At 38.2% G+C, this 25,898-nt stretch overlaps 1 protein-coding gene and 2 non-coding genes across 5 annotated transcripts; all 3 read left to right on the top strand.

Moving 5' to 3' along the window:
- The first annotated feature begins 3,892 nt into the window (after positions 1-3,892).
- LOC107828351 (telomere repeat-binding factor 1) lies at positions 3,893-9,840 on the top strand. 3 transcript variants are annotated; one of them, XM_016655641.2, is made up of 7 exons: positions 3,893-3,993; positions 6,006-6,190; positions 6,360-6,577; positions 6,951-7,035; positions 7,732-7,815; positions 7,989-8,339; positions 9,396-9,840. In XM_016655641.2, the coding sequence occupies exons 1-7, from the start codon at positions 3,984-3,986 to the stop codon at positions 9,432-9,434; spliced, it is 972 nt and encodes a 323-aa protein (XP_016511127.1). In that variant the 5' UTR covers positions 3,893-3,983; the 3' UTR covers positions 9,435-9,840. The 3 variants fall into 3 exon arrangements, with proteins under 3 accessions (XP_016511127.1, XP_016511130.2, XP_016511128.2); XM_016655644.2 differs by having other exon boundaries at positions 3,942-4,199; XM_016655642.2 differs by having other exon boundaries at positions 3,942-4,285.
- A 1,153-nt stretch (positions 9,841-10,993) lies between these two features.
- TRNAP-UGG (transfer RNA proline (anticodon UGG)) lies at positions 10,994-11,065 on the top strand. The gene has a single exon. It is a non-coding gene; the product is annotated as a tRNA-Pro (tRNA).
- A 6,423-nt stretch (positions 11,066-17,488) lies between these two features.
- On the top strand, positions 17,489-17,560 carry TRNAP-CGG (transfer RNA proline (anticodon CGG)). The gene has a single exon. It is a non-coding gene; the product is annotated as a tRNA-Pro (tRNA).
- Positions 17,561-25,898: the final 8,338 nt, after the last annotated feature.

Raw genomic sequence — 25,898 nt, 5'->3', positions numbered from 1 at the left:
ATCATCAATATCTGACTGCGGCTTGTTCATATGACTCGTTCAATCTCATGAGGAACTATAATAGTTTCAATCGCTCCAAAAATGCTATTGACTCATTTGATTTTGCACAGTCATAACTCTGTGCTGGTGCTAAGCTATCAAACTCTGCCCATAGTAATTGTAATTTTGAGAAATACAAAGAGATCGATGCAGTACCTTGATTGATAGTTGCAATTTATTTGTGAATCTGAAAAATGCTTGAACAATCAATTTTGTCAAATCGTTCCTCTAGATCATTCCAGACAACTGTTGCATTTGATGAGTAAAAGATTCCACTGAGCAGCTCTAGTGACACACAATTCATTATCCATGATAATACGACTGCGTTTCACCTCTCCCAAAGATCTACGAGATTTGTACCGTAATATTCCCTTTTACATGTGCCATCAATAAACCCTAGCTTGTTCCAAACTAGGATCGTAGTTCACATTGCTCGACTCCAAACAAAATAATTCTCCATTCCTCGCATTTGTAGAGAGATTAATACTGCTCTAGAATTGTCATTTGCATTCAAAAATAGAGGATGATTGTGACTAAATTTTTCCGGCATTTCATTGTCGACCACTGCCATTGATGCTGTCTTCAGTGAGCTTCTGATGAAAAATTTGAAGATCGAAATGGAGAGACCACACTAATGGGCGTGTGGATCTGATACCATGATAAAACTCAAACACAAATGGAATTGAGGAGAGAAGTTTGACCTCAACAACTTCTTCTTTCATTCAGTAAAGAGAAGAATGAATTACATATCTGTTCTATACACTACACTATATATATACACACACACATATCTAACCACTAACTAACATTTAACAGCTAATCCACGTGTTGGTAGTTACTAACTTCTAATACTATAGATATACCCACTAACGTAAGTAAATTACACTCAACTACCCTGGCCTTGTATCACTAGTCTCATTAGTATGTGTGTGTGTATAATATCGAAAGAGACTTTTTGTACTTTTGTTTGTACTTTTTGAATATAGTGAATTGGATATAGCCAATTGAATACAGTAAATTGAATATAGTATAAAAATAGCTACAAATAAATACAGTAAATTGGATACAACCAAATACCGATGTATATTTTTAATTTTTTTTTTGAATACAACCAAATTAAATATAGACAACTGAATACATTAGAATACACCAAAACTGTATTCATTGATACAATCTATCCTACACGCACGAATACAGAAAATACAGGCACCTATCAACGTAAGTTTTGCTATGGCTAGTAAATATGGAAGTTATAGTTACGCCAAGTAAATAGTCTCCAAACTATAGTGCTTTCTGAAAATTTCTTTTAAATTAATGAAAAATAATTCGATAAATATAAATTTTTTAGTTCCTTTCTCCTGGAAAAAATATTTTTTTTTTAATTTTTCTTCTGTTTCTACTTCTCCATCTCCCTAACATTCACCTTCTACGTACCTGCACCCATCTCCATCGCCGCTCCATTGCTGGTGAGTCACAGGTAAGTCCTCCCTTTCCCCCAAGGCCCTCCCCTCCTTTCTCTTCCCTTCTCTCTTTCTTCTCTCTTATTTCTATCTCTTGCTTTTCTTTCTCTCTCATTCTTTTTCTTTGTCCTTCCATTCTAGTGTGACCGGCGCTAGCAGATTTTCTGCGAATATCGGCGATGGCGATTCTCCCTTCGATTTCTTTTCCCCTCTTTTGTCTTTCTCTCTTCTCTTTTTCCCCCATGCCTTCCCCCCTCTCTATCTTTCTCCCTATCTCTCTTTCCCCATTCTTTCTTTCTCATCTCTTTCTTCTCCGCTAGTCCCCCCTCTTTTGCCTTCTTGTTTACCTTTACTGCACAATGTACAGTGGTAGTAGCAGCAGAGGGACCCCCATTTCTTCTTCTCCTACCATTGTCCAGGTTAATTAGAGTAGCGCATAGGGTTCGTGACATAGATTCAGCAGTGGAGGTGCGTGGTGGGCGGTAACCAACATCGTCTAGTTCTTCAGCAATGCCTCGGCTCCTCGACTATATCCAAGTTCTTCTCCTCTAGAGTTGGTACCTCTGGGCATCCAGTCACTTTTTCTTATCTCCCCCCCCCCCCCTTAGTAGTAATTATTAATTTCGGATTGCTTAGTTAAGTTATTTCCATTTCGTGGGGGTTCACTTGTACTTGTACATATTTTCCTATCTGTGTTTTTCTTATATGTAACTGTAATTAGTCATGTTTGGTGTTAGCTAAACTGTAGCCATTTTAGTTCACATTTGTTTAATCATACGAATAGCGTGTCTGTAGTTTCAACTTGTTTTCTTCTAGTTTGGTTCATTGCTTATTGTGTGCCAGTGATTCTTCCTTAGGCTGTTGTGGGTATAATGGTTGTAGTTTGGTATGGTAGAGTAAGGTCATGTCCTCGGAAGGGGCAGAGGGTAGGGCTAGGGGTGGGGCGGGGGACAGGGGGTGGGATGGGAGGCAAGGGAGCCTATAGGTTGAGAATTGGGTCTTGGAACATAGGAACATTGACGGTAAGTCTATAGAGTTGGCAAGGATCCTCCAGAAGAGGAAGGTAAATATAACGTGTGTCTAAGAGACTAGGTGGGTAGGATCGAGGGCGAGGGATGCAGATGGGTATAAGTAGTGGTACTCTGGAGTTTTGAAGAGCAAGAATAGAGTGAGTATTTTGCTAGATAGGGATCTTAGAGAGTCTGTGGTAGAGGTAAGGTGGGTGAATGATATATAAATGACTATTAAGTTATTGGTTGGTGAGTGTACCCTAAATGTCGTTAGCGCTTACGCGCCGCAAACAAGCTTGGATGAGGAGGTTAAAAGGCGCTTCTGGAGGGGTTGGATGAGATTATACGTAATACTCCTCCTGCCGAGAGGTTATTTATAGGAGGGGATTTCAATAGGCATATTGGGTCGTCTGCTGGTGGCTACAGTGAGGTGCATGGCGGCTTCGGTTTTGGGGATCGAAACGGAGGAGGCACCTCGCTGCTGGATTTTTCTAAGGCATTTGAGCTAGTGATTGCGAACTTGAGTTTTCCAAAGAGGGAGGAGCATTTGGTTACTTTCTAGAGCATGGTGGAGAAGACTCAGATTGATTACCTCCTCCTCAGGAGATCTGACAGAGGGCTGTGCAAGGATTACAAGGTTATCCCGGGTGAGATCCTCGCGACGCAGCATAGGCTCTTGGTGATGGACGTAGGCATTATGATAAGGAGGAAGAAGAGGTCTATTCGAGGATGTCCAAGGATCGGGTGGGGTGCCTTGACTAAGGATAAAGCTCAAGAGTTATAGGGGAGGTTATCAGCTATAGGATCCTGGAGGAGTTGTGGAGATGCGAGCATTATATGGTCGACGATGGCGGATTGTATAAGGAAGGCAACGAGGGAGGTGTTAGGGGTCTCGTCGGGCTACGCTGGTGGTCACAAAGGCGACTGGTGGTGGAATGAAGTAGTCCAAAGTAAATTGGAAGCGAAGAAGGTAGCATACCTGAAGTTAGTAGGGAGCACTGGTGATGAGGAGATGAGAGCGAACATTGAGAGGTATAAGGTAGCTAGGAAGGAGGCGAAAGTGGCGGTCACAGAGGTTAAGACTGCGGCTTATGCTCGTCCGTACGGGAGGCTGGGGAATAAAGGCAGGGAGAAGAAGTTATTCCGACTGGCCAAGGCGAGAGAGAGGAAGGCTCGGGATCTGGATCAATTGAGGTGCATTGATTTTTTGAAATAAATATTTGGCCATTGATTTCACTTAAAATTAAATTTCAGAATTTTTTAAAATTTAAAAAACTGTAAAAATCTATTTTTCAAAATTTCAGTTCAAAACACAAAATTCAAAAACAACTCCAATTTGTATTAATGTTCAAACATAACTCTAATTGTCAAATAGGATTTTCATTTTAAAAAAATTCACTTTTTTTTCTTTTTTTATTAATTTCATAATTCTATTGTCGCCAAGGGAACTCACGCCCAAATCTTCTCTACTTTCATGGTGAACGGTGAGTAACGACATCCCCCAGAGCTTTTCACCATCTCACCCCAATCCTCACCGGCAGAAAATATTCCTATTTCCTTAAAATCGGGTATTGGCATTACAATAGCTGGTAATATTTCAGTTGCACAAAACTATAACATCTACTACCACAGCTAATGCGTAAAATTGTACGCTACAACGAATACACATAAAGAGGAGCTTTTTTCCAAAGTAATTAAGGCTCTAACCACTCCGCCTGCAGACTGTTTTCTAGTGATTATTGATCTTCCTCTGCTCTTTTACACCCTCAATTTCCGGTACCTTTTTCGTCAATTGAATTTTAATCTCATTTATTGGACGAAATTAGGTTTTTGGATTTCTGATTTTGCATAGTTTGTTGATGTCTATTCAGTCCTTTACACTGTGCGAATTACTCGATTAATTATCTATCGTGAGCTGTAATTTTGTTGAAATTTATTTGGATTTGCTGTTGTGACTAGTAGTTCAGGTGGCGTTTGGATTTGGTTTAGGTTTAGCATTTCGAAGCAATTTTAGGGAAGAAATTTGTGTGTGCTCTTTTTTTTTTTTTTTTTTTTTGAAAGCACGAGAGAAATCTGCCATGGTTGTTTTTGGTTTCTGAAATTATTTAGTTTGCAAAATTAAAATTTGCACAATTTTCTTATGATCTCGACAAAAGTACTCAGAATCATTTTGGTCTGATTACATAAAACTCTCGTCACCTTTCAATTTCAACTGAATTTGCCTTGGTTTGATTTGTACGCAAAATATGTTTTCTAAAATCATATGTGATGCTTTTGATTTCTTGAATTGTGGGTGTGTTTGATTTGACTGAATTCATCTTCCATAGAAAATATTTTCTTGGAAAATGTTTTCTGGTGTTTGGTTTGTTGAGTGGAAATTTGGCTTTTTAATATATATAAATAAGTTGGAGAGTGTTCTGATGTAACTTTTGAGTATTAGATATTAATAATAATGTTTAAATGTTAGTTGAAGCAAGTAATACCAAGTTAAAGTTAAGGTAGTTGTAAGGAAAATGATTTTCGCTCACAAGTAAGGGAAGTCATTTTCCTCCTTTTGATGGAAAATGTTTTCCATGGAAAATGACTAACACTAGAAAATGACTTTTCCATGGAAACATTTTCTTGGAAGTCATTTTCCCTCATACCAAACACATTTCCTGTGTCTAGCATGTTGAAAGCTAAGGAAAATAGCGTAGCTCTTAATGTGAAGAATGTATGATCTTAAGCTTAAGTTATATCTTAAACGGCTGTTCTAGCATTACTTTGAGACCGAATGAGACGCTTTCTCTCTAGTTACTTAATTTCCTTTCCTTTTGGCTCTGAATGATTTTATCTATGAATGAATGTTTTGTTTTTTGTGCATTGTTGTTGTTTAAAGCCCTTTTTTTAGATTTGATAAATCCAAATATAAAGGAATCAGATTGAAGTACTCAGAGAAATGCAGTAATCAATACTGAAAAATAAATGTTCACAAATCATTTGGAATGTGTTTTAGAAGATAGATAATTGTTGTATGGATTTGTTTTTGCATTTTTTAAAGAAGTATTTGCGCGCGTCTTCCAAGATTTTGTTTCTGTGATACTGCACATAGTATCACGCATCTGCATTTCTTCCTGTGTCAGATAGTACTGATTATGCCTCGTGATGGTAGCTTCATCCATGAAGTTGGGAGATCTGTTATCTGTATAGTAGATGTGAACAAATATGCTATGCGATTTTTGTAACACCAATTCATGTAGTTTATGGTTGTTTTATGGTTTTCTTTTGTGTCTCAGCGACAAATGCACTTCTTATCGTAATATGATGTTTATAAGGTTAATATTAATTTATATATTTTATCTGCTGTTTCTTCGAATCATTTTTTATTGACTTAGTGTTTGTTATAAAAGTTTATGTAACTTTTCAGTTGTATAGTACCCATCATTGTCTGTATATGTTGTCCCAGTTATCTTCGTCGGGTGTTTGGTTTGACACACACTATTGGTTTTCTGATAAGGTTTGTTCTGGGAACTTCATTTCCTTGATGCTTTGATGGGTGCACCTAAGCTGAAGTGGACTCCTGAAGAAGAAGTTGCTCTTAGAGCTGGGGTCCTTAAATATGGGCCAGGCAAATGGCGTACAATTCTTAAGGATCCAGAATTTAGTGGAGTGTTGTATCTGCGTTCAAATGTAGATCTCAAGGTAGAATTTCGCTTTATTCTTTTCTTTTTTAATTAGTTTTATTCAGTGGAGAGGAAGTTTAGATGTTTCAAGAGTCAGATGATAGTTGTCCAGTATATTCAATTTTCTATAGCTACTTATTTGACCTGAAGTCTTTTTCACAATAATGTATCTTTGAGATGATGTGCAGGACAAGTGGAGAAATATGACTGTGATGGCAAACGGCTGGGGTTCTCGAGAGAAAGCAAAGTTGGCCCTCAAAAGGATGATTCAGGCCCCTATGCAGGGTGAGAGTTCTGCGGCTGTTACCTCGGAAGCTGAAAGTGATGCGGAAATTCCTGAAGCATGGCCAGCCACAACTTCTAGAGGCTCTCCACAGCATGGTGGTTCAAGAAGATCTATCCTAAGGTTATACCTGTTCGTGCATCTTAGTTGTTACAGCACGACCCTCATGTTGTAATCTTGTGGATTTTGTTGTGTTTATTGATATCATTAGATGTTGGTTTTTCCCCTATTGTCTTGCTTACAAGAATTTTGCTGTCTCAAAATGTGGTTACAGACATAAGTTTAGCTAGTTATTCGGCATTCTGAAGCTGTCCCCTAGACCTCGTACCTAAAAAGAATGGATGTTTATCAAAAGGTCATCAACTTTCTATCTACTTAGTCAGTATAACAATTATAAACTAGCATTAGTGGCATTTCATGTTATTCTTATGTTATTTATATGTTTACTTTGGAGGAATAATCTTCTCTAAGTCCTGCTCATTTGTTATTCTTATAGGTTGGATAATCTTATAATGGAGGCTATAAGCAACTTGAATGAGCCAGGTGGTTCCTACCAGGCGACCATTTCTACGTACATAGAGGTACTTGTCTTCTTATTTAGCTTCATATGGGAGAACCAAACATACAAAATTTGGAGAAGTATTTCATTAATTACCATTCACAGCTTTCTTATTGATTTTGAAGGACCTGTAGTGTATGTACTTTGATTTTGGAGTTTTGCTTCTTGTTTTGCGGATTTGTCATTCCTAACTATCTGGATGGTGTTTGGTGATTCTTGCATATTTTCTTTTAGGTATTCTTGGAGTCAGTATAACCAAACCTTAATGTGATTAAAGAGTCAACTGCATTTGAAGTGGACTTGCAGAATACCGCATAGATGGGTCCTAGAGTATGTCTACATTTTGATATATATGGAATGGTGCATTGGCCAACTGTAACATGAACCTGATAGTGCTATATTGTGCTAAATTAACATTATTTTATGTATTTTCTTAATTTCCTATATTATGAGATGGTCCCCATTCCCAAAAAGGGCTTTCCTAATCAGGTCTCCCATGATAATAGTTGGTTCGTCTACCCTGACCATAACACAGAACTTTCTGGTAAATTTGTTTCTTAACAATAAGGTGATGAAGGTCATGTAAGAAGTTTAAATAAGCCAAACAGGTTAATACTGCTGCAATTTCACTTCCTAGCAAAATCATGACTTATTGCTAGATATGTCAGTTTATTTTCTCAAATACTTACTCCCCCTCCCCCCAAATCCCATTTTGTAGGACCAGTACTGGGAAACTCCAAACATTAGAAGGCTACTCTCAGCAAAGCTGAAGTATTTAACTGCAACTGGAAAACTCATAAAGGTGATTTTCAGTTATGTCCTTCATGTTTTCTAGTTATTGCACATCTTGCCCTAAGCTTATACTGTGAAGTAAGCCAGTGAGAATTAGCACTTTGGTTCAAGTTTTTGAATAATTGGTTGTTACTGGTTCTCGTCATGGTTGATCATAATACTCGCAGTATAGTTCTTCTGCAGATGAAGCGGAAGTATAAAGTGGCACCTAAATTGACATTCGCCAACAAAAGAAGAAACCTCCCCCTTCCCCTCCTGGATAGCAGTCAGAGGATCTGTTCTAAGGTTGATCAGGATGACATAAACATGCTAACTAGATCTCAGATAGATTTAGATTTAGAGAAGATGAAGAATATGTCACCTCAAGAGGCAGCTGCTGCTGCTGCACAAGCAGTTGCAGAAGCAGACACAGCTACAGCCGAAGCTGCGGAGGCTGCCAGGAAGGCTGAGGCTGCCGCAGCTGAAGCCGAAGCTGCACAAGCATTTGCAGAAGCTGCAATGAAAACACTACAAGAGAGAAGCATCCCAAGGATGGTAAGACATTTTCCCCTCTCCTTTCTTTCTTTTCTTTTTCCTTTTCCTTTGAGCTTGGAGTCATTTTGGGTCAATGTTTAGGGTCAATGTTTAGAAATCATCGTTTGGAACAACGTTGGTACCATTTTCAACTTTACTTGAGATGAAATGTTGCAAACTTAAAAATAAATGTCGCTACTTAAGTTTGTTTCTCAACAATGCCGATATAGACTTTAGCATAAGGAACAGAGATGGGAACTATCTTATCGCCAGGCATAATCTCCCCCTGACAGAAATAGTTTCTGTTTTAACCTCACTCACTTGGCCAATGTACTGTTGTCATTTACCATCTGTTTAAATTTAAATAGTCAATAAATTGCTTCACCTAGCTCTGAAAGATACAATCTGAATTACCAGTAATGTGGTGAAAATGAGAAGCTATAGGGATCACATACTTTAGCATTCTACTTATCTACTTATTATGGCACATGAGAGATTTTTGAACTCTCACTCTTTTTTTATAATGAGACCCTTTTTGTGCTTCTTTCCTTTCTTGAAGCGGAGGGGGTTTGATGTTGGGGAGAGATTTTAAAGGCAGGCATGGTGAGGTGTGAGGAAGCTGCTAAACCATATCTTCCTTAGTGGGTAATCTTGAGTTAAGGCACAAGCAGTGATATGCATCTGTACACGAACGCACACACATTTAGTTGTTTGTTTTTTTAATCTCTTTAAATGTGTGTACTTGTCAATGCAAATATGATGTAGACGTCTTTTAAGTTGATTAGGAGGGTATGGTACCTACTTAGTGCTAACTCTGTCATAGTTGATTGAATTTCAGCTATGTAGTTTACTGTGTCTCAATGCAGCAATTTATTAATCCTCTCGTTTGTTGCATGAATGCCTGGTCACTACTTGTTTCTTATTCCCATTTTTAATTGTTACTCCACCTGAAAATGTGTAGATGATACGGACTTGATTGAACTTACAGAGGTTGTGCTAGATATACGCGTTAGAGCTTTGCTGGATTTTCTATTTTGATTTTTTTGTTTGCTCAGCTAACTCACTTGTTATTGTTAGCTTGTAAATATGGTAAAGAAGTTCGTTGGAATGGAATAATCCCCAGCATGTTGTTAGCACTGATGTCTTTCTGATGGTAGCAACTTGTATCTCATTTTCACCCGGAGGAGGCTGACGAGCAGTTTCTGGTAGCTGGTGGAGTTCTCTGCAGACTGCGTGTTACGGGTAGGAACCCATTAATAATGTGGTAAGGGTGATCATGTTGTTCTTGACGTTCTTGTTTTTGTTGGGTTGAGCTTTTGTTACTAAATACTTGCCCGTTGAAAAGAGTATAGAGGACTTTGATTGACAAAGTTAGGTTGACATTTTGAGAGTTGTATAGTTTGTCTCCTGTGTTTGCCTCTTAATCTCACGGTATACCTACAAAATTTGTAATTGTACATAACAATATCATTGGAAGTTATCTCGAATTGTAGAGCTCAGTGATATTTCCTCATTATACCAAGACAAGATGGTATGCTCGCTAACCGGAAGCTTTTATGGATGGTCAGTTGACTGTTTCCTCATCCTTATTTTGCTTTGTTGTTTTGTAGTTTCCTATTGCATAATCCTTACTTCCAGCTTAGAAAAAGCATTGAAGCCCTTATACTTCTATATGGCAAATGACAATAAGCAAAGATGATCCACTTGGACTTTACTTTCTACCGAAGCACATTTTATTACATGGCTTTATTCTACTTACATCCTTTACATGGTTAACAATTCTGTATTGCATCGCCAAATCTTTGAGTTTGTGCTGGGATTTTTCTCAAAATTGGGGGACAGCACCAGATAAATGGAAGTGCAATAGATTAAGCAAATTTGAAGCAACCTTTACTATTACATATCAAAGAGAAATCCATAAGAAGCCTTACAAGTTATAACCAAAATGGAAAAGGATTAATAAGATATTCCATGACAACAAAATCAAGTACTACTAAAGTGAAGCTGAAGCGTTGATTGGCAAAATATAAAAGAGGGACCATGATGAGGGAATTCCTCAGCCAGTTCTCTTCTTCCCTAATAGTATTTCATTCAACAAGCAAGCAGTGCGATCATATTTTCAAAGGTCAGACTTCGAGCTAGCCATAAACGTCAGTTAAGTCGTGTTTCGAGAGATCTTGAACGTTAATATAGAAGAACATGGAAAATTTATAAATTTAATTTAGATCCTAAAAATAAGTGTATTTTGAACATTATTTTAAAGGAACAAGAATAATTTCAAAACTTTGATTCCCAAAAGTCTCTGCATTTTTCGAATGCTAAGATTTTGTCTCGGCACATGAAAATGATATATCGTGGCCCCTTGTGCATAAGTGAAGACATGAATAGAACAAAGGAAATTGTGCTTTGTGCCACAATATTGTTAGACTGAACTAGGAGAAAGCAAAGCAATCCAACATAAATCTAGAGTCGGACTGCTTTAACCCACATTTCGTCGTGGTTCCTTCATCAGTCGTAAGTCATCATCTTCTTTACATTTTATTATTGGACGTTCTCCTCTCGTTTTCTCCTTTTGCTTCTTCAGTTGGTTATTTGATGACATATTTTGCACTTTCAACGAACGTCAGAATGAACTTTACTAAATTGTCAAAATCTTCGTCATTCAGCACAAAAGAGGGCATTTAGTCTAGTGGTATGATTCTCGCTTTGGGTGCGAGAGGTCCCGAGTTCAATTCCCGGAATGCCCCCACTATTATTTTGCCACTGTTTTACTTGCTTTGGTTAAGATAAAAACCGAAGCAATTAGCAGCCAATGAACGAGAATAGCTCAACAAACGCTATCCATTGTTTGAATTGGTAACTGAAAATTAGGAAAGTTCAGAATTTTCATCTTTTCTCCCCTTTTCAAATTTCGTGATACGATACTCGAATTTTATTTGGTAAAAGTGTTATGTGGAGGAAGAGGCAAACCTGAAAATAAAACAATAAGAGGGTTACAAAAGTTCTCCAAATTGGCTACACAACAAGTGCCAAACACGGAGCAACAATAGCAACAACTAATCAATTGAAGAAAGAGGAGAATCCACAAAAACGAAGCTGTTGTTCGAGGCTCGAAATCAGATGCTACAAGCCTCCAAATCCGATCTTCACCGTTCAAATCCAAGATCAAGATGTTATAAACACTCAGTCAAAATTTTAGCCCGATCCAACGGTTAACGAATCGTTAAACGTGATTTGAAGTTAGCTAGTCGGAATAAAAATCTGCAGCAAAACAAATATTTTTCTTCTCTCTTCTCTTTTGATGAAAGCTCTCTAAAAAATCACTCTTATGTGCTTAAGTCTTTCAAAGACTTGTATCAATAAGCATAGAAGAATTTTTCAAGGTTGTCCTATTTATAGATCATGAGTGGTGCTTTCTCTTAAAGCCAAAACCCACTCAAAATAGGAATAAACCGAATCCAATTCCGAATAGGATTGGAAACCAAAAGAGAATAAGATTAGGTCATTGGGTCTTTGGCTAGACAACATGGGCATGTGCCCAACAAACTCCCCCTCCAGCCAAGGGGCCAAATGTGTCTTCAAGTAGAGGAACTATTGACATGCTTCATGCCTACCAATTTTCTACAAAATTCATGTTTATCTGCAACCACCGCCTTTGTCAGCATATCCGAAGGATTTTCATCAGTGTGTATCTTCTCAACCTCAAATAATTTCTCTTCCATGACCATTCTTATCCAATGATACTTTCTATTTATATGTTTGGTCTTATAATGAAAAATGGAGTGCTTGGTGAGATAGATAGCACTCTGATTATCACAAATAAAATGTACATTGGCTGCTTAAAGCCAAGATCATCAATAAACTCCTTCATCCATAATAGTTCTTTGGCATCTTCTGTGACATCAATATATTCGGCTTCTGTGGTGGATAGAGCTATGCACTTCTGTAGTCTAGATTGCCAAGAAACAGCTCCCCCTGCAAAGGTGATCAAATAACCGGAAGTGGATCTTGAATTATCAAGATTGCCTCATAAATCAGAGTCTGTGTAACAAACAAGTTCAGGCTTGCCATTGCCAAAGCACAACTTTAAATCTGCAGTACCTTTCAAATACCTTAAATATCCATTTTATTGCATCCCAATGTTCTTTTCCGATTAGAAAGGAATCTACTAACAGTACCAACGACATGTGCAATATCTGGTCTAGTGCAAACCATAGTATACATTAAGCTACCAATGACAGAAGAGTAAGGAATACGAGACATCTCATTTTTCTCTTCATCGGTAGATGGACTCTGACTAATACTCAATTTGAAGTGTTTAGCAAGAGGAGTACTAACCATTTTTGCATCTGTCATATTGAACCTCTTGGGTACCTTCTCAATGTATTGCTTTTGGGACAGAAATAACCCATTTCTATCTCTGTGTCGTTGGATTTGAATGCCCAAGATTTTCTTTACTGGCCCCAAGTCCTTCATCGCAAACGATTTGCTCAACTGCTTCTTAAGGACTACAATTCTGGATTTATTCTTGCCAATAATAAGCATGTCATTCATATAAAGCAATAAAATAATAAAATCATCATCAGAGAACTTCTGGAAGAATACACAGTGGTCTGAAGAAGTTTTCTTGTACCCTTGTTCTTCTATGACAGATTCAAACTTCAAATACCATTGTCTTGGAGCTTGTTTCAATCCATACAAGCATTTTTTCAATTTGCATACATAATTTTCTTTTCCCTTAGTTACAAAACCCTTAGGTTACTCCATATAAATCTCCTCATCTAAATCACCATGAAGGAAAACAGTCTTGACATCCATCTGCTAAACCTCTAAATCTAGACTTGCAGCTAAGCCTAGAACCACACGAATAGAAGACATCTTCACAACAGGGGAGAAAATTTCATCAAAGTCAACTCCCTTATTTTGGCCAAAACCTTTAACAACTAATCTCGTCTTGTATCTTGGCGCAGAGGTATGGTTACCTTGCTTTATTCAGAATATACATTTGTTAGATAAAGCTCTCTTACCTTTCAGCAATTTCACTAACTCATATGTGCCATACTCATAGAGTGACTTCATCTCATCTTCCATCACTTCGATCCACTAATCTTTGTGAGTATCTTGCATGGATTCATCATAATTCTCAGGTTCTCCCATGTCAGTCAAAAGTACATACTCTTTAGGAGGATAGCGCATGGATTTTTGCTTCTCCCTTGTAGATCTTCTAAGAGAGGTTTCAGGAGCATTCGAAGTAGTTACCTGTGCAGGAATTGGTTGTTGATCAACCATAACTTCATCAACTGGAGCATCTATTACATCTACACCATGATGATCATTTTGATCTTGATCACTATCTCCATCATTGTCTTGGGTTCCTTCATGTGCAATAGGTGCCTTAGCAATTGAAACTGGATCAATATCAACTAAGCTCTCATTACTCTGAGAATCTATCTTCTCAGCTTTGTCAATATCTTCAATAGTTTGGTCTTCAAAGAATATTGCATCACGACTTCTAATAATTTTATTGTCAACTGGATCATAAAAATGATACCCAGACTCATCTTGACCATAACCGATAAAGATGCACTGCTTAGTTTTGACATCCAGTTTCGATCTCTCATCTTTAGGAACATGCACACAAGTTTTACACCCAAAAACTCTCAGGTGATCATAAGAAACATCTTTGGCAAACCAAACACTGTCTGGGACATCACCATCCAAAGCGACTGCAGGAGACAAATTGATAACATAGGCAACAGTGTTAAGTGCTTCCACCCAAAATGTATTTGGAAGTTTAGCCTCTGAAAGTAAGCATCTAACTCTCTCAACTAGAGTTCTATTCATCCTCTCTGCCAAACCATTCAATTGAGGTGTCTTGGGCGGAGTTTTCTGATGACGAATTCCTTTTTCCTTACAATAGTTATCAAAGGGACCACAATATTCACCGCCATTATCAGTGTGAATACATTTTAATTTCTTCCTCGTCTGTCTCTCAGCTAAGATTTGAAATTCCTTAAACATGCTAAATGCTTGATCTTTAAATTTCAAAGGATACACCCAGAGCTTACGAGAATGATCATCAATGAAGGTCACAAAGTAAAGTGCACCACCTTTTGAATTTACTTTAAAAGGACCACACAAATCAGAGTGTACTAGCTCCAATAAATCAGGCTTTCTTGAGGGAGGATGACTATGAAAGGAAATCCTTTTCTGTTTGCCAGCTAAACAATGGATACACCTTTTCAGCTTTGCTTGTTTCACTCCAGAAAGCAAACTTTTCTTAGCCCAACACGTAATCCCCCTCTTGCTCATATGACTCAGTCTTCGGTACCACAATTCTGATAAAGTATCACTTTCCACTAGATTTATGGCGTCATTAAGAATAGAGCCTTGTGTCACATATAATTGACCAGACTTGACTCCTCGAGCCACTACTAACGAGCCCTTGGTAAGCTTCCATTGGCCATTAAAGAGAGAATTATGGTAACCTTCATCGTCTAATCTTCCTACGGAGATCAAATTGAAAGGAAAGTATGGAGCATGCTTGACATCTTGAAGAACTAATATTGAACCATTATTAGTTTTCAAACAAACTATGCCAACACCAAACACCTTAACTTCACTGGCATTGCCCATCTTTAACACTCTAGAATCAACATGAGTATAAGATGAGAAAAAATCTTTTCTTAATGTAACATGTGAGGTAGCTCCAGAATCTACTATCCAGCTCGTCTCATGGGATACCTAATTGATGACGTTTTCATCATAAGTAAAAAGAACAATAACAACAACATTATTCTCGTTATTTTCAGCTTTCTTTCCTTCTCTAGTGTCTTGATTCAACTTGCGGCAAAACCTTTTGATGTGTCCTTTCTTGCCACAGTGGTTGCATGTAATATTATAGTATTTGGACCTTGACTTACTTCTACTTTTACCTCTATTCCTTGAGCCTCTTGTTCTATCTCTCCCCCGGTCTTCTGTAACCAAGATATCTACCTGTGAGGACGAACCCTGAGATTTTCTCCTTAATTCCTCATTCAACACACCACTCTTGGCATATTCCATGGTCACCTTATCTCCAGGAGCTGAATTTGTTAAAGAAACACGAAGAGTTTCCCAAGAGTCTGGCAGAGTATTAAGAAGCCAAAGTCCTTGTATCTCATCATCAAAATTAACTCCCATTCCAGATAGCTGATCAAGGATGCCCTGAAAATCATTTATGTGATCAAGGATAGGGATGCCTTCCTTGTATTTAAAGGTCATCAATTGCTTTAGCAGAAATAATTTGTTGTTCCCGATTTTTGAAGCTAAAGAGTCTCTAGCTTTTCCCACAATGATCTTGTATGTATTTCGTTCACAATATGGCTGCGAATATTAGCTTCAACTCATTATTGTATATATCCACATACTTGTTGGTTCTCGAAATCCCAATCTTCATCGGATATACTTTCGGGTTTATGAGCTGAAAAAACGGGTAGATACATCTTCTTCACGAACAACAAGTCTTTCATCTTGCTTCTCCAAACATTATAATTTCTCCCATTTAAACATACCATCTTGCTCATATTCGCCTCCATTCCGTAACAACCCGGATAAATAACAAGGCTTTGATACCACCGTTATGTTGAGGAAGAGGCAAACTCGAAAATAAAGAAGATAAAGAACACCAAATTTTAACGTTGAAAACCCTTCAAATCGAAGGTAAAAATCACGGGTTCACAAAGATCCAAAAAACTCCACTATAACAATAATAGGGTTACAAAAGTTCTCCAAATTAGCTACACAACAAGTTTCAAATACGGAGCAACAATAGCAACAAGAGCAACAACTAATCAATTGAAGAAAGAGGAGAATCCACAAAAAATGAAGTTGCTATTCGAGGCTCGAAATCAGTTGCTACGAGCCTCCAAATCTGATCACCATCATTTAAATCTAAGACCAAGATGTTACAAACACTCAGTCAAAATTTTAGCCCAATCCAATGGTTAACGAATCGGTAAACGTGATTTAAAGTTGGCTGGTCGAAATAAAAATCTGCAGCAAAATAAATATTTTTCTTCTCTCTTCTCTCTTGATGAAAGCTCTCTCAAAAACCACTTTTACGTGCTTAAATCTTTCAAAGACTTGTATCAATGGGCATAGAATAATTCTCCAAGGTTATCTTGTTTATAGATCATGAGTGGTGCTTTCTCTTAAAGCTAAAACCCACTCAAAATAAGAATAAATCGAATCCAATTCCGAATAAGATTGGAAACCAAAAGAGAATAGGATTAGGCCATTGGGCCTTTGGCTGGACAACATGGGCATGTGTCCAACAAAAAGTTCAAACACCGGTGTTTTTTTGGGATGAATTTCAACATTTTTTATCAACTTCAATATTTGTTTTATTAGGGGTTTAACTCCAGCATTTTTTGCGTGAACTCCAGCAAACTTTTATCAACTTCAGCATTTTTCATGATTTCAATATTTTTTGCGTGAACTGCAGCAATGTTTCATGAATTTGAATTATGTTCAATTCATAATCCAGTATTTTTTGTGCTAAACTCCAGCATTATTTCAACAGAATATCCAAATAATCGAAGGAAAAAGGGAGAAACCTGTATTGTTGGGATGAATGAGTAGTGGAAGGCGTAGCTATGCAAGCACGTGCTATAAAGATCATCAGAATTTGTTATTGGTTTGTGGTGGGGTGGGGGTGCTCTTCCTTCTTTGAGTAGGACGTGGGAGCCATGATATATCTTAACACGAGGAGGAAAAAAGCATAGCAAGGTAAAGGTAACTACGCAAGAATCTAGTTTTTTGGTTGTTAGTTTAGAGATAATTTTTGTCGAACTTATTATATTTATATGATGATTAAATTTCAATTAGTTTTAAAACATTCGCTATTTTTTAAAATTGGTCATCCCTCTCTATTTTAAATAATTTTTTTAGGTGAGTAGATCCTCTTACATAACAATTTGATCTCAATACATTTACATAGAATCAATTATATATTCGTTACCCTCTAATAATAATAATAATAATAATAATAATAATAATAATAATAAGAAGAAGAAGAAGAAGAATATTCCTTTTCACTAAACCACAAAAGAAGAGGTACTAGTTGTTAAATGATATCTACTGTGTGGTTCTCGAACAAATGTCAAAACAGAAGCAACCCTATCACCAATGGTCATTTGGTCTAGTGGTATGATTCTCGCTTCGGGTGCGAGAGGTCCCGAGTTCGATTCTCGGAATGCCCCATCTCTGTCCTTGAATATTTTTTGCAACCACTGCACTTATGTTCATATTGGCTAAAAAAACTACTGGAAAATCAGTTAAAACCATTTTGCCTAAGCTAGAATAAGGATACCAACTACTCCAGAAAAATGAATAGCAAAAGTTATCATTTCACCCTACTCCAGAGTCAAGACCGAAAACAATACAGCTTGGCTGAGGTCTTTCCCTTCCTTGCCCATTTTAAAAGGAGACAAAAAAGAGGTTTTAATTATTTAATATTATATATGTTTCACTTTATGTGACGTAGTTCGAAGTATAATGGTTAAATCGAATAATATTCGGTTTAAATTTTGACATTTTTATGTATTTAGAAATTACATAAAAAGTAATTTAAGTTACAATAATTAGAAATTCAAAATATTTGCAGATAACGTGTTCAACGAATACAACTGAAACAGATGCCTTACATAATATTTTGTCATATTCTTGTTTATTATTTTGCTAGCGAATCCACATTGAGACTGATGTTCTGAATATTGCATTATTCTATTGTGGTATTGCCACTCAAACAGTAATACAGTACATCTTGAGTCTCAGAGCCATGTGCAGACAATTTAATTTAGCAGAGCCAAAATTTATTTCCTTCATTGAATAGTTTACGCAGACAACATCTAGCAGTAGTTCAGACCTAACTCTGCTCTGTCAAACATTGTAATATATCATACTTAATGCTTGACTTTGAGAGTTCTTTAGCACTCCCATGCAAGTAGGCATTATGATCTTTAGTTATTTAATATTATATATGTTTCACTTTATGTGACGTAGTTCGAAGTATAATGGTTAAATCGAATAATATTCGGTTTAAATTTTGACATTTTTATGTATTTAGAAATTACATAAAAAGTAATTTAAGTTACAATAATTAGAAATTCAAAATATTTGCAGATAACGTGTTCAACGAATACAACTGAAACAGATGCCTTACATAATATTTTGTCATATTCTTGTTTATTATTTTGCTAGCGAATCCACATTGAGACTGATGTTCTGAATATTGCATTATTCTATTGTGGTATTGCCACTCAAACAGTAATACAGTACATCTTGAGTCTCAGAGCCATGTGCAGACAATTTAATTTAGCAGAGCCAAAATTTATTTCCTTCATTGAATAGTTTACGCAGACAACATCTAGCAGTAGTTCAGACCTAACTCTGCTCTGTCAAACATTGTAATATATCATACTTAATGCTTGACTTTGAGAGTTCTTTAGCACTCCCATGCAAGTAGGCATTATGATCTTTAGTCATATGAGCACTCATCCAAATGCCTTCTTTATTAATACTACAACATATTGCAAGCCAAGATTCTTCCTGTTCAAATTAAGAATACCAAATGGCAGGATAACATGAAAGTGGTTAACTGACCTTAATCTCTTTTTTTTAATAAATAAAAAATAAAATAATAGTGGTATCTGAGTCAGCTTGAACCTACCTCCACTATTTCGGTAGATATTGGATACCGGGCCTCCTTCCACTAGCACAAATACTAGGTAATGTTGTCAACCAAGTCTTAGGCAGATGGAATGAAATGCCTAAGATAATTTACAAATTCTGCTCAATCTCTCATATTTACCACTAACCAGATACGGTATCTGACTATTCATGTAGAAGTTCCTGGAGGGACCACGATATGAAAGTAAACCAAATTGAACACAAGCATCCCCTCTATCAAATAAGCAGAAATATAAGTAGTAAAAATGTTTGTCATTCGACAAGATAATCATTGTTACCTTACAAGGTTCATATAGGAGTCAAGGAAGTCGACAATGATAACTGATATATCATTTACCAATGGTAGAAAGGTTTACAGCAGAACAAAAAAGGGAGCATTTATGTGGTGATATGGTTGCCTATTCGGGGAAAGAGCACTCCAATTTTCCACTCTAATCAGGAATAAAATGGTTCCTGCAGCTAAGGAGTCACCCTCTATTCAGTTAAACCCAAATAAAAAAAAGCATGAAAATCATTAGATCATGTATATAGAAAACCAAATGAACTGAAGGATGTTATGTAAAAGTGATGAATAAAGCGCTAGATTAATCTATAAGGTACTTTAGAAGATTCAAAAATAAGATTGTAATGACCTGGCCGATCGTTTTGTGTATTGTAGCCATGTCCTCCTATTTATTGCTTCTTCTATGTTCATTTGTGGTTATGCGACATGCCGGGGTGGTTGGATTGGATTCGGGGAGGTTTCGAGATGAATTGGGACACTTAGTCCCAAGGTTGAAAGCTTAAGTTCAAAGAGTTGACCGGAGTTGTCTTTTGTTAGACTACTCCAGAATCGAGTTTTGTTGGTTTCAATAGCTTCTATGGTGATTTTGGACTTAGGCGTATGCGCATATATTGATTTGATGCTTTTTGGCGAAAGTTGGGAAGTTGAAGGTTTGGAAGGTTGAGAGGTTTGACCGAGAGTTGACTTTATTGATATCGAGTTTCGTTTCGGGAGTTAGAATAGGTCCGTTGTGTCATTTGGGACTTACATGTAAAATTGGAGATCATTTGGAGTTGATTTTATATGGTTCAACATGGGTTTTAGAAGCTGGAAGTTCATTAGTTTCATTAGGCTTGAATTTGATGTTGTTTAATGTGATTTGAGGCTTCGAGACTTGTTGGTATGTTCGGATAGGGTCCTTGAGGCCTTGAGTGTGATTCGGATGGTTGGCCGATCATGTTTGGACTTGGAGGAAATGCTGAAGGTTGCAGGTTCTGGTGCAATCGCACCTACGAGGATTTGGCCACAGGTGCAAGGCCGCAGAAGCGACCTGGCGATCACAGAAGCGGGATTGGTTAGAGCTGGGGAGGAGCGTAGGTGTGAGGGATTTTCTACATCTGCGAGCGCGCAGATACAGGCAAGTGAGCGCAAAAGCAAGTTGGACAGAGGCATGGGATTCCGCAGATGCGGACAATGGGGTATAGGTGCGCACGCATAAATGCGCCAAGGAGACCACAGAAGCGGAAGGTTGCTGGAAGGTTAGGGATCACAGATATCGAAGGAGTCCGCAGAAGCGGACTCGCAGATGTGGTGGAAGTTCCGCAAAAGCGGAGGGCTGACTTTTGGAGGAAGCCGTAGATGCGACTACCATTCTGCAGAAACGGAACCACACATGCAGTTACGTGAGTCGTAGGTGCGAAATCACTGGGCAGAACATTAAAATGAGGGTTTGCCCATTTTCTCATTTTGGATTTGTGGAGCTCGGCTAAGGGAGATTTTTGGGAGATTTTTTGGTACAATTGATGAGGTAAGTAAAGATTGATTACTTTTAATGATAGATATTGATTACCCATTGATTATTACACCTAGTTTATGTGAATTTGAAGTAAAATTTGGGAATTTCAGTCCATGGTATTGGAGACTGAGATTTGATGATTTGAGGATCGGTTTATGGATGGAATTATTGAAATTAGTATGGTTGGATTCGTAATTGAATGTGTATTCGGTGTTTGTGAATTTTATCAGGTTCCGGGGTACGGATTTGAGATTGACCTTTTGGGATGGCTTTGCATATTTGATTCAAGACTTCAGCTTTATCAATTAAAATTGTTTCCTATGGCTATTATTGTTGGTATTAAGTTACTTTGGCAAGATTCAAGTCGCTCAGAGCTTGATTCACGTGCCAAGGATTTTTGGAGTATTGATTTGCGCGTAGTAAGGTAAGTAACATATCTAAACTTGGATTTGTGGGCAAGTAACCCAGGGAACTACGTGATATAAAAGATATTGATGTGACAGGCGTGTGTGCGTACACAGGTGTGTTCATGATTTGAGGTGGCTTTTAGACTATTATGACATTAGTTGACTATTATGCCTCGTTATATCTGTGTTTCTAAACCTATATGTTCATTTTAGTTCTGATTCATGCTAGATATCACGTCTAGGCTATGTACTATTTGTTTGAGACTCGATAGGGCTATCTTTGTTGTCTTTGATATATTTGCCTTATTTGTACGCATGTTCTCAGTTATGATGCTCCATCCGTGTTTGATATATTTTTCTCAGTACGTTCTTATTTGATTTTTCACATGTTGATTGATGCCTTATATGTGTAACATTGTTGAATTAAATACTGTGAGATGTGGTTAACTGAGACTTGATCAATTGATGATTGAGCTTGGGTCATATAGTCGATTTGGTATAGATTTTGAGATGACGCGTACGCTAGACTCACATTGAGCTAAGTATTATTTATTTGGGCAACACATGCACCAAGCCTCACTATTGGGCTATATGATTATGATTAACGCTTTGGTAGGATCCGCCTCCAGAGTCTGACACACCAGCAGTGGGCGCAGGCACAATGTTTTATATACGTGCTTGATTATGGGTAGTTATGCTAGGCACCCGTACATTGCTAAGTGTTGATGTGTGGTTATTCTTAATAGTTTCACTGCGATATTATTAATTTTGACATGTATACCTGACATGTAGGCATAGAGATGTACCATCATTATGCTAGCTGGTAAATGAAGTGTCTTATCCGTGTTGGCTTAAACAGTTATACTTGAAAAACATGCCTAAATTTTTGAAATGTGAACAAGCTGAACATAATATCATTGAGTTACCTACTTTTACTGTTTCTTTTATGTTTTAAACTATTACTGGTTATTGATATTGATCTTTGACTGTTATTTCTGAGCTCGTCATTACTTTCAGCCCAAGATTAGTTTTGTTACTTGTTGAGTACACGAGGTCGTCTGTACACATACTACACTCTGTACTTCGTGTGTAGATCCAGGTACTTCCGGACGAGGTGATCATCTCTAGAGTTCTGTTGCTACTAGTTTTTGGAAGACTACGAGGTAGCTCCTATACCGTCCGTAGACCTTGAAGTTCTCTTTCATTATTTCTATTATTACTGTTCTACTATTCCAATAGTTGTATTGAGAATTTAGCCTTGTATTCTGATACTCGGTAGTGCTCATGTACTCGATGACACCAGATCTTTGGGATGGTTGTAGCAGTATTGTTGTTACTTTCTTAGCTATTTCATGATATTTCTATTGTTCAGTTATTAAACCTTGTTTTATAAAATTTGTTGTTCTCATGTGACTGTTGGCTTGCCTAATAAGTAGTGATAGACGCCGTCACGACTCCGGTGGGAGTTGGGTCGTGACAAGTTGGTAACAGAACACTAAGTTGTTTAGGTCTCACATCATGAGCAAGTTTAGTAGAGTCTTGAGGATCAGTACAGAGACATCTGTACTTATTTTTGAGAGGCTACCGAACTATTATGAAACTTCACTTTCTTGCATTCTTGTCATGCAAATTTGTTATTTCCGAAGTTTGAACCTTGACTCTTCTATTATCTCACAGATGGTGAGGACACATGCAGCCGGAGCAGGTAGACGACCACTAGTACCACCTATTAGGGCCGCGGTAGAGAATTAGGTAGGGCTTGCACTACAGCCAGAGCAGCACCCGAGGAGCCACCCGTTGCTCCAGCTAAGGAGAAGGTTCCCAATATAGTTGAGCTGATAGAACTAGCTCAGGCACCGATAGTGTCTAATGTTATTCCTAGACTTCAAGATGCCGTATACCTGATTTTGACCATGTGCACGAGCCTGGCTCAGTCGGTTCCAATTCTAGTTGCACCAGCTACCTCGCAGGCTGGGTGAGGTGCCCAGACTCCCACCGCCTGTACTCCAGAGCAGCTAGCTCCGGGCTATCAGACATCGAGAGTACTACCAGTTCAGCTAGTTGTTGCTGCTTAGGCCGAGGTTGGTCCACCTATGAGTGATGAAGAGCAGAAGATGTTGGAGAGGTTTGGGAGGCTTAAGCCTCTAGATTTCAGCAGAGAGGAGTTATAGGATGCTCAGGATTTCCTAGACCGATGTTAGTGGATTTTTTGCATAGCGGGTATTTTGGAGACCACTAGAGTTGCATAGGGTGTTTTGGAGACCACTGGAGTTGTATTTACTACTTTTCAAGTGATAGGGGCAGCAGGCTTATGAGTTAATCAGGCCAATTGGCATAGCGCCACTTACATGGTATGAGTTCTCAGTTCTCATCTTAGAGAATTTTGTCCTACAGACTCCTAGAGAGGAGCTGCATAGAGATTTTGAGCAGCTACACCAGGGAGTTATGACTTTGACTCAGTATGAGATGAGATTCGCAGATTTATCCCGTCATGCTATATGGTTGGTTCCCACTAAAAGTGAGAGGATCAGGAGGTTCATTGGTGGCCTCAACTATAGTTTACGTTATAGTTTGGATCGAGAGGCCGAAACGGATGCTAGTTTTGACTAGGTGGTCGAGATTGTTAGGTGCTTGGAGTAGGTTCATAGGCTTAAGCGCGAGAAGCGGGAGAGAATGAGGCCCCGTGGTTTAGGTGGTTTTAGCGGTACATCGACTGGAGGTTAGTCACATCACAATAGAGGTTGTCTTTATAGGCCCGCTCAGATGGCTTGTCAGGTTCCTCGTGGTTCTTCAGCTATCCATAGTTCATACAACACTCATCCAGTTCAGTCGTCTTTTAGTGCACTTCCAGCTCAAAGCTCATACCGTGCTCCATCAGTTTAGGGTTTGTCAGCACCAGGTTCTTCTAGTGGTTATTCTAGCTCTTGGAGTCCAATCCAGGCCCTATAGTCATTTCGAGTTCGAGGTTGCTACAATTGTAGAGATCAGGAGAATATGATGAAGTATTGTTCCCATCATTATAGAGGTACATTGTAGTAGGGAGGACAGAATATGACTCATGCACTAGTTGCTACACCACCCGCCTAGCTATGGAGGTCGTGCTAGTCTGACAGGCAGTGGTTAGGCTCGATGTTGTGCTTTTCCTACCAGGCCAGAGGTAGTTGTTTTTGATACTGTGATTACAGGTATTATTTCAGTCTGCCATAGGGATGCTTCAATATTGTTTGAACCTGGTTCCACTTATTCATATGTATCATCATACTTTGCTTGTTATTTGGATATGCCTTGTTATTCTTTAGTTATGCATGTTTGTGTATCTACGCCAGTAGGTGATTTTATTAATGTGGACCATGTATAACGATCGTGTGTGGTGACTATTGAGGGATATTAGATGAGAGTTGATCTTTTATTGCTTAGCATGGTTGACTTTAACATAATTTTTGCATGGAATGGTTGTCGACATATCACGTTATCCTTGATCGTCACACTAATAACGTGATGTTGGTGATGCCGGGGGTGCCAAGGTTAGAGTGGAGAGGCTCCTTGGATTATGTTTCTAGTAGAGTGATTTCACATTTGAAAGCTCAATGGATGGTTGAGAAGGGATGTTTAGCATATTTGGCATTCGTGAGGGATGTTAGTGTTGATGCTCCTACCGTTGAGTCAGTTCCGGTAGTGATGGACTTCCCATATGTGTTTCCCGCAGACCTGTCGGGCATGCCATCGAACAAGGACATTAATTTTGGTATTGATTTAGTTCCAGGCACTCAGACCATTCCTATTCCACCATATCCACCAACAGAATTGAAGAAGTTACAAGAATAACTTCAGGAGTTGCTTGATAAGGGCTTCATCAGGCCTAGTATGTCACCTTAGGGTGCACCGGTTCTATTTGTGAGGAAGAAGGATAGTACTATGAGGATGTGTATTAACTACATGCAGTTGAACAAGGTTACTATTTAGGACATGTACTCACTACTACGAATTGATAACTTATTTGATCAACTTCAGGGTGCTAGAGTGTTCTCGAAGAATAATTTGAGGTCGGGGTGTCATCAATTAAAGATCTGAGATTCAGATATTCTAAAGACGGCTTTTAGGACCCCTTATAATCACTATGAGTTTCTAGTGATGTCTCTTGGGCTGACCAATGCCCCAGCAGCTTTTATGCACCTGATGAACAATGTGTTCCAGCTGTATCTTGATTATTTTATCATGGTATTCATTGATGATATATTGGTGTACTCACGCAGCTCAAAGGATCATGAACAATATTAGAGGATCGTACTCCAAACTTCGAGGGAGAAGAAGCTATATGCTAAATTCTCTAAGTATAAGTTCTGGCTTAATTCAGTAGTGTCTTTGGGGAATGTGGTGTCCAGTAAGGGAATCAAGGTATATATGAAGAAGATTAAAGCAGTTTAGAGGTGACGCAGACCATTTTCTGCTACTGAGATTCGGGGTTTCCTTGGTTTGGCCGGATATTATCACCGTTTTATGGAGGGTTTCTCATCTATTGCTACACCTTTGACCCAGAAAGGTGCTCCTTTCAGATGGTCCGATGAGTGTGAGGTGAGCTTTTAGAAGCTCAGGAATGTATTAACTACAACCTCAATGTCGGTTTCCTATATGTTTGGGATCTTACATCGTGTATTTTGATGTGT

This window comes from Nicotiana tabacum, chromosome 18, assembly GCF_000715075.1.
Source record: "Nicotiana tabacum cultivar K326 chromosome 18, ASM71507v2, whole genome shotgun sequence".
NCBI classification, from domain to species: domain Eukaryota; kingdom Viridiplantae; phylum Streptophyta; class Magnoliopsida; order Solanales; family Solanaceae; genus Nicotiana; species Nicotiana tabacum.
Note: the sequence above shows the minus strand (reverse complement) of the source record. Positions and strands in the feature narration are given on the sequence as shown.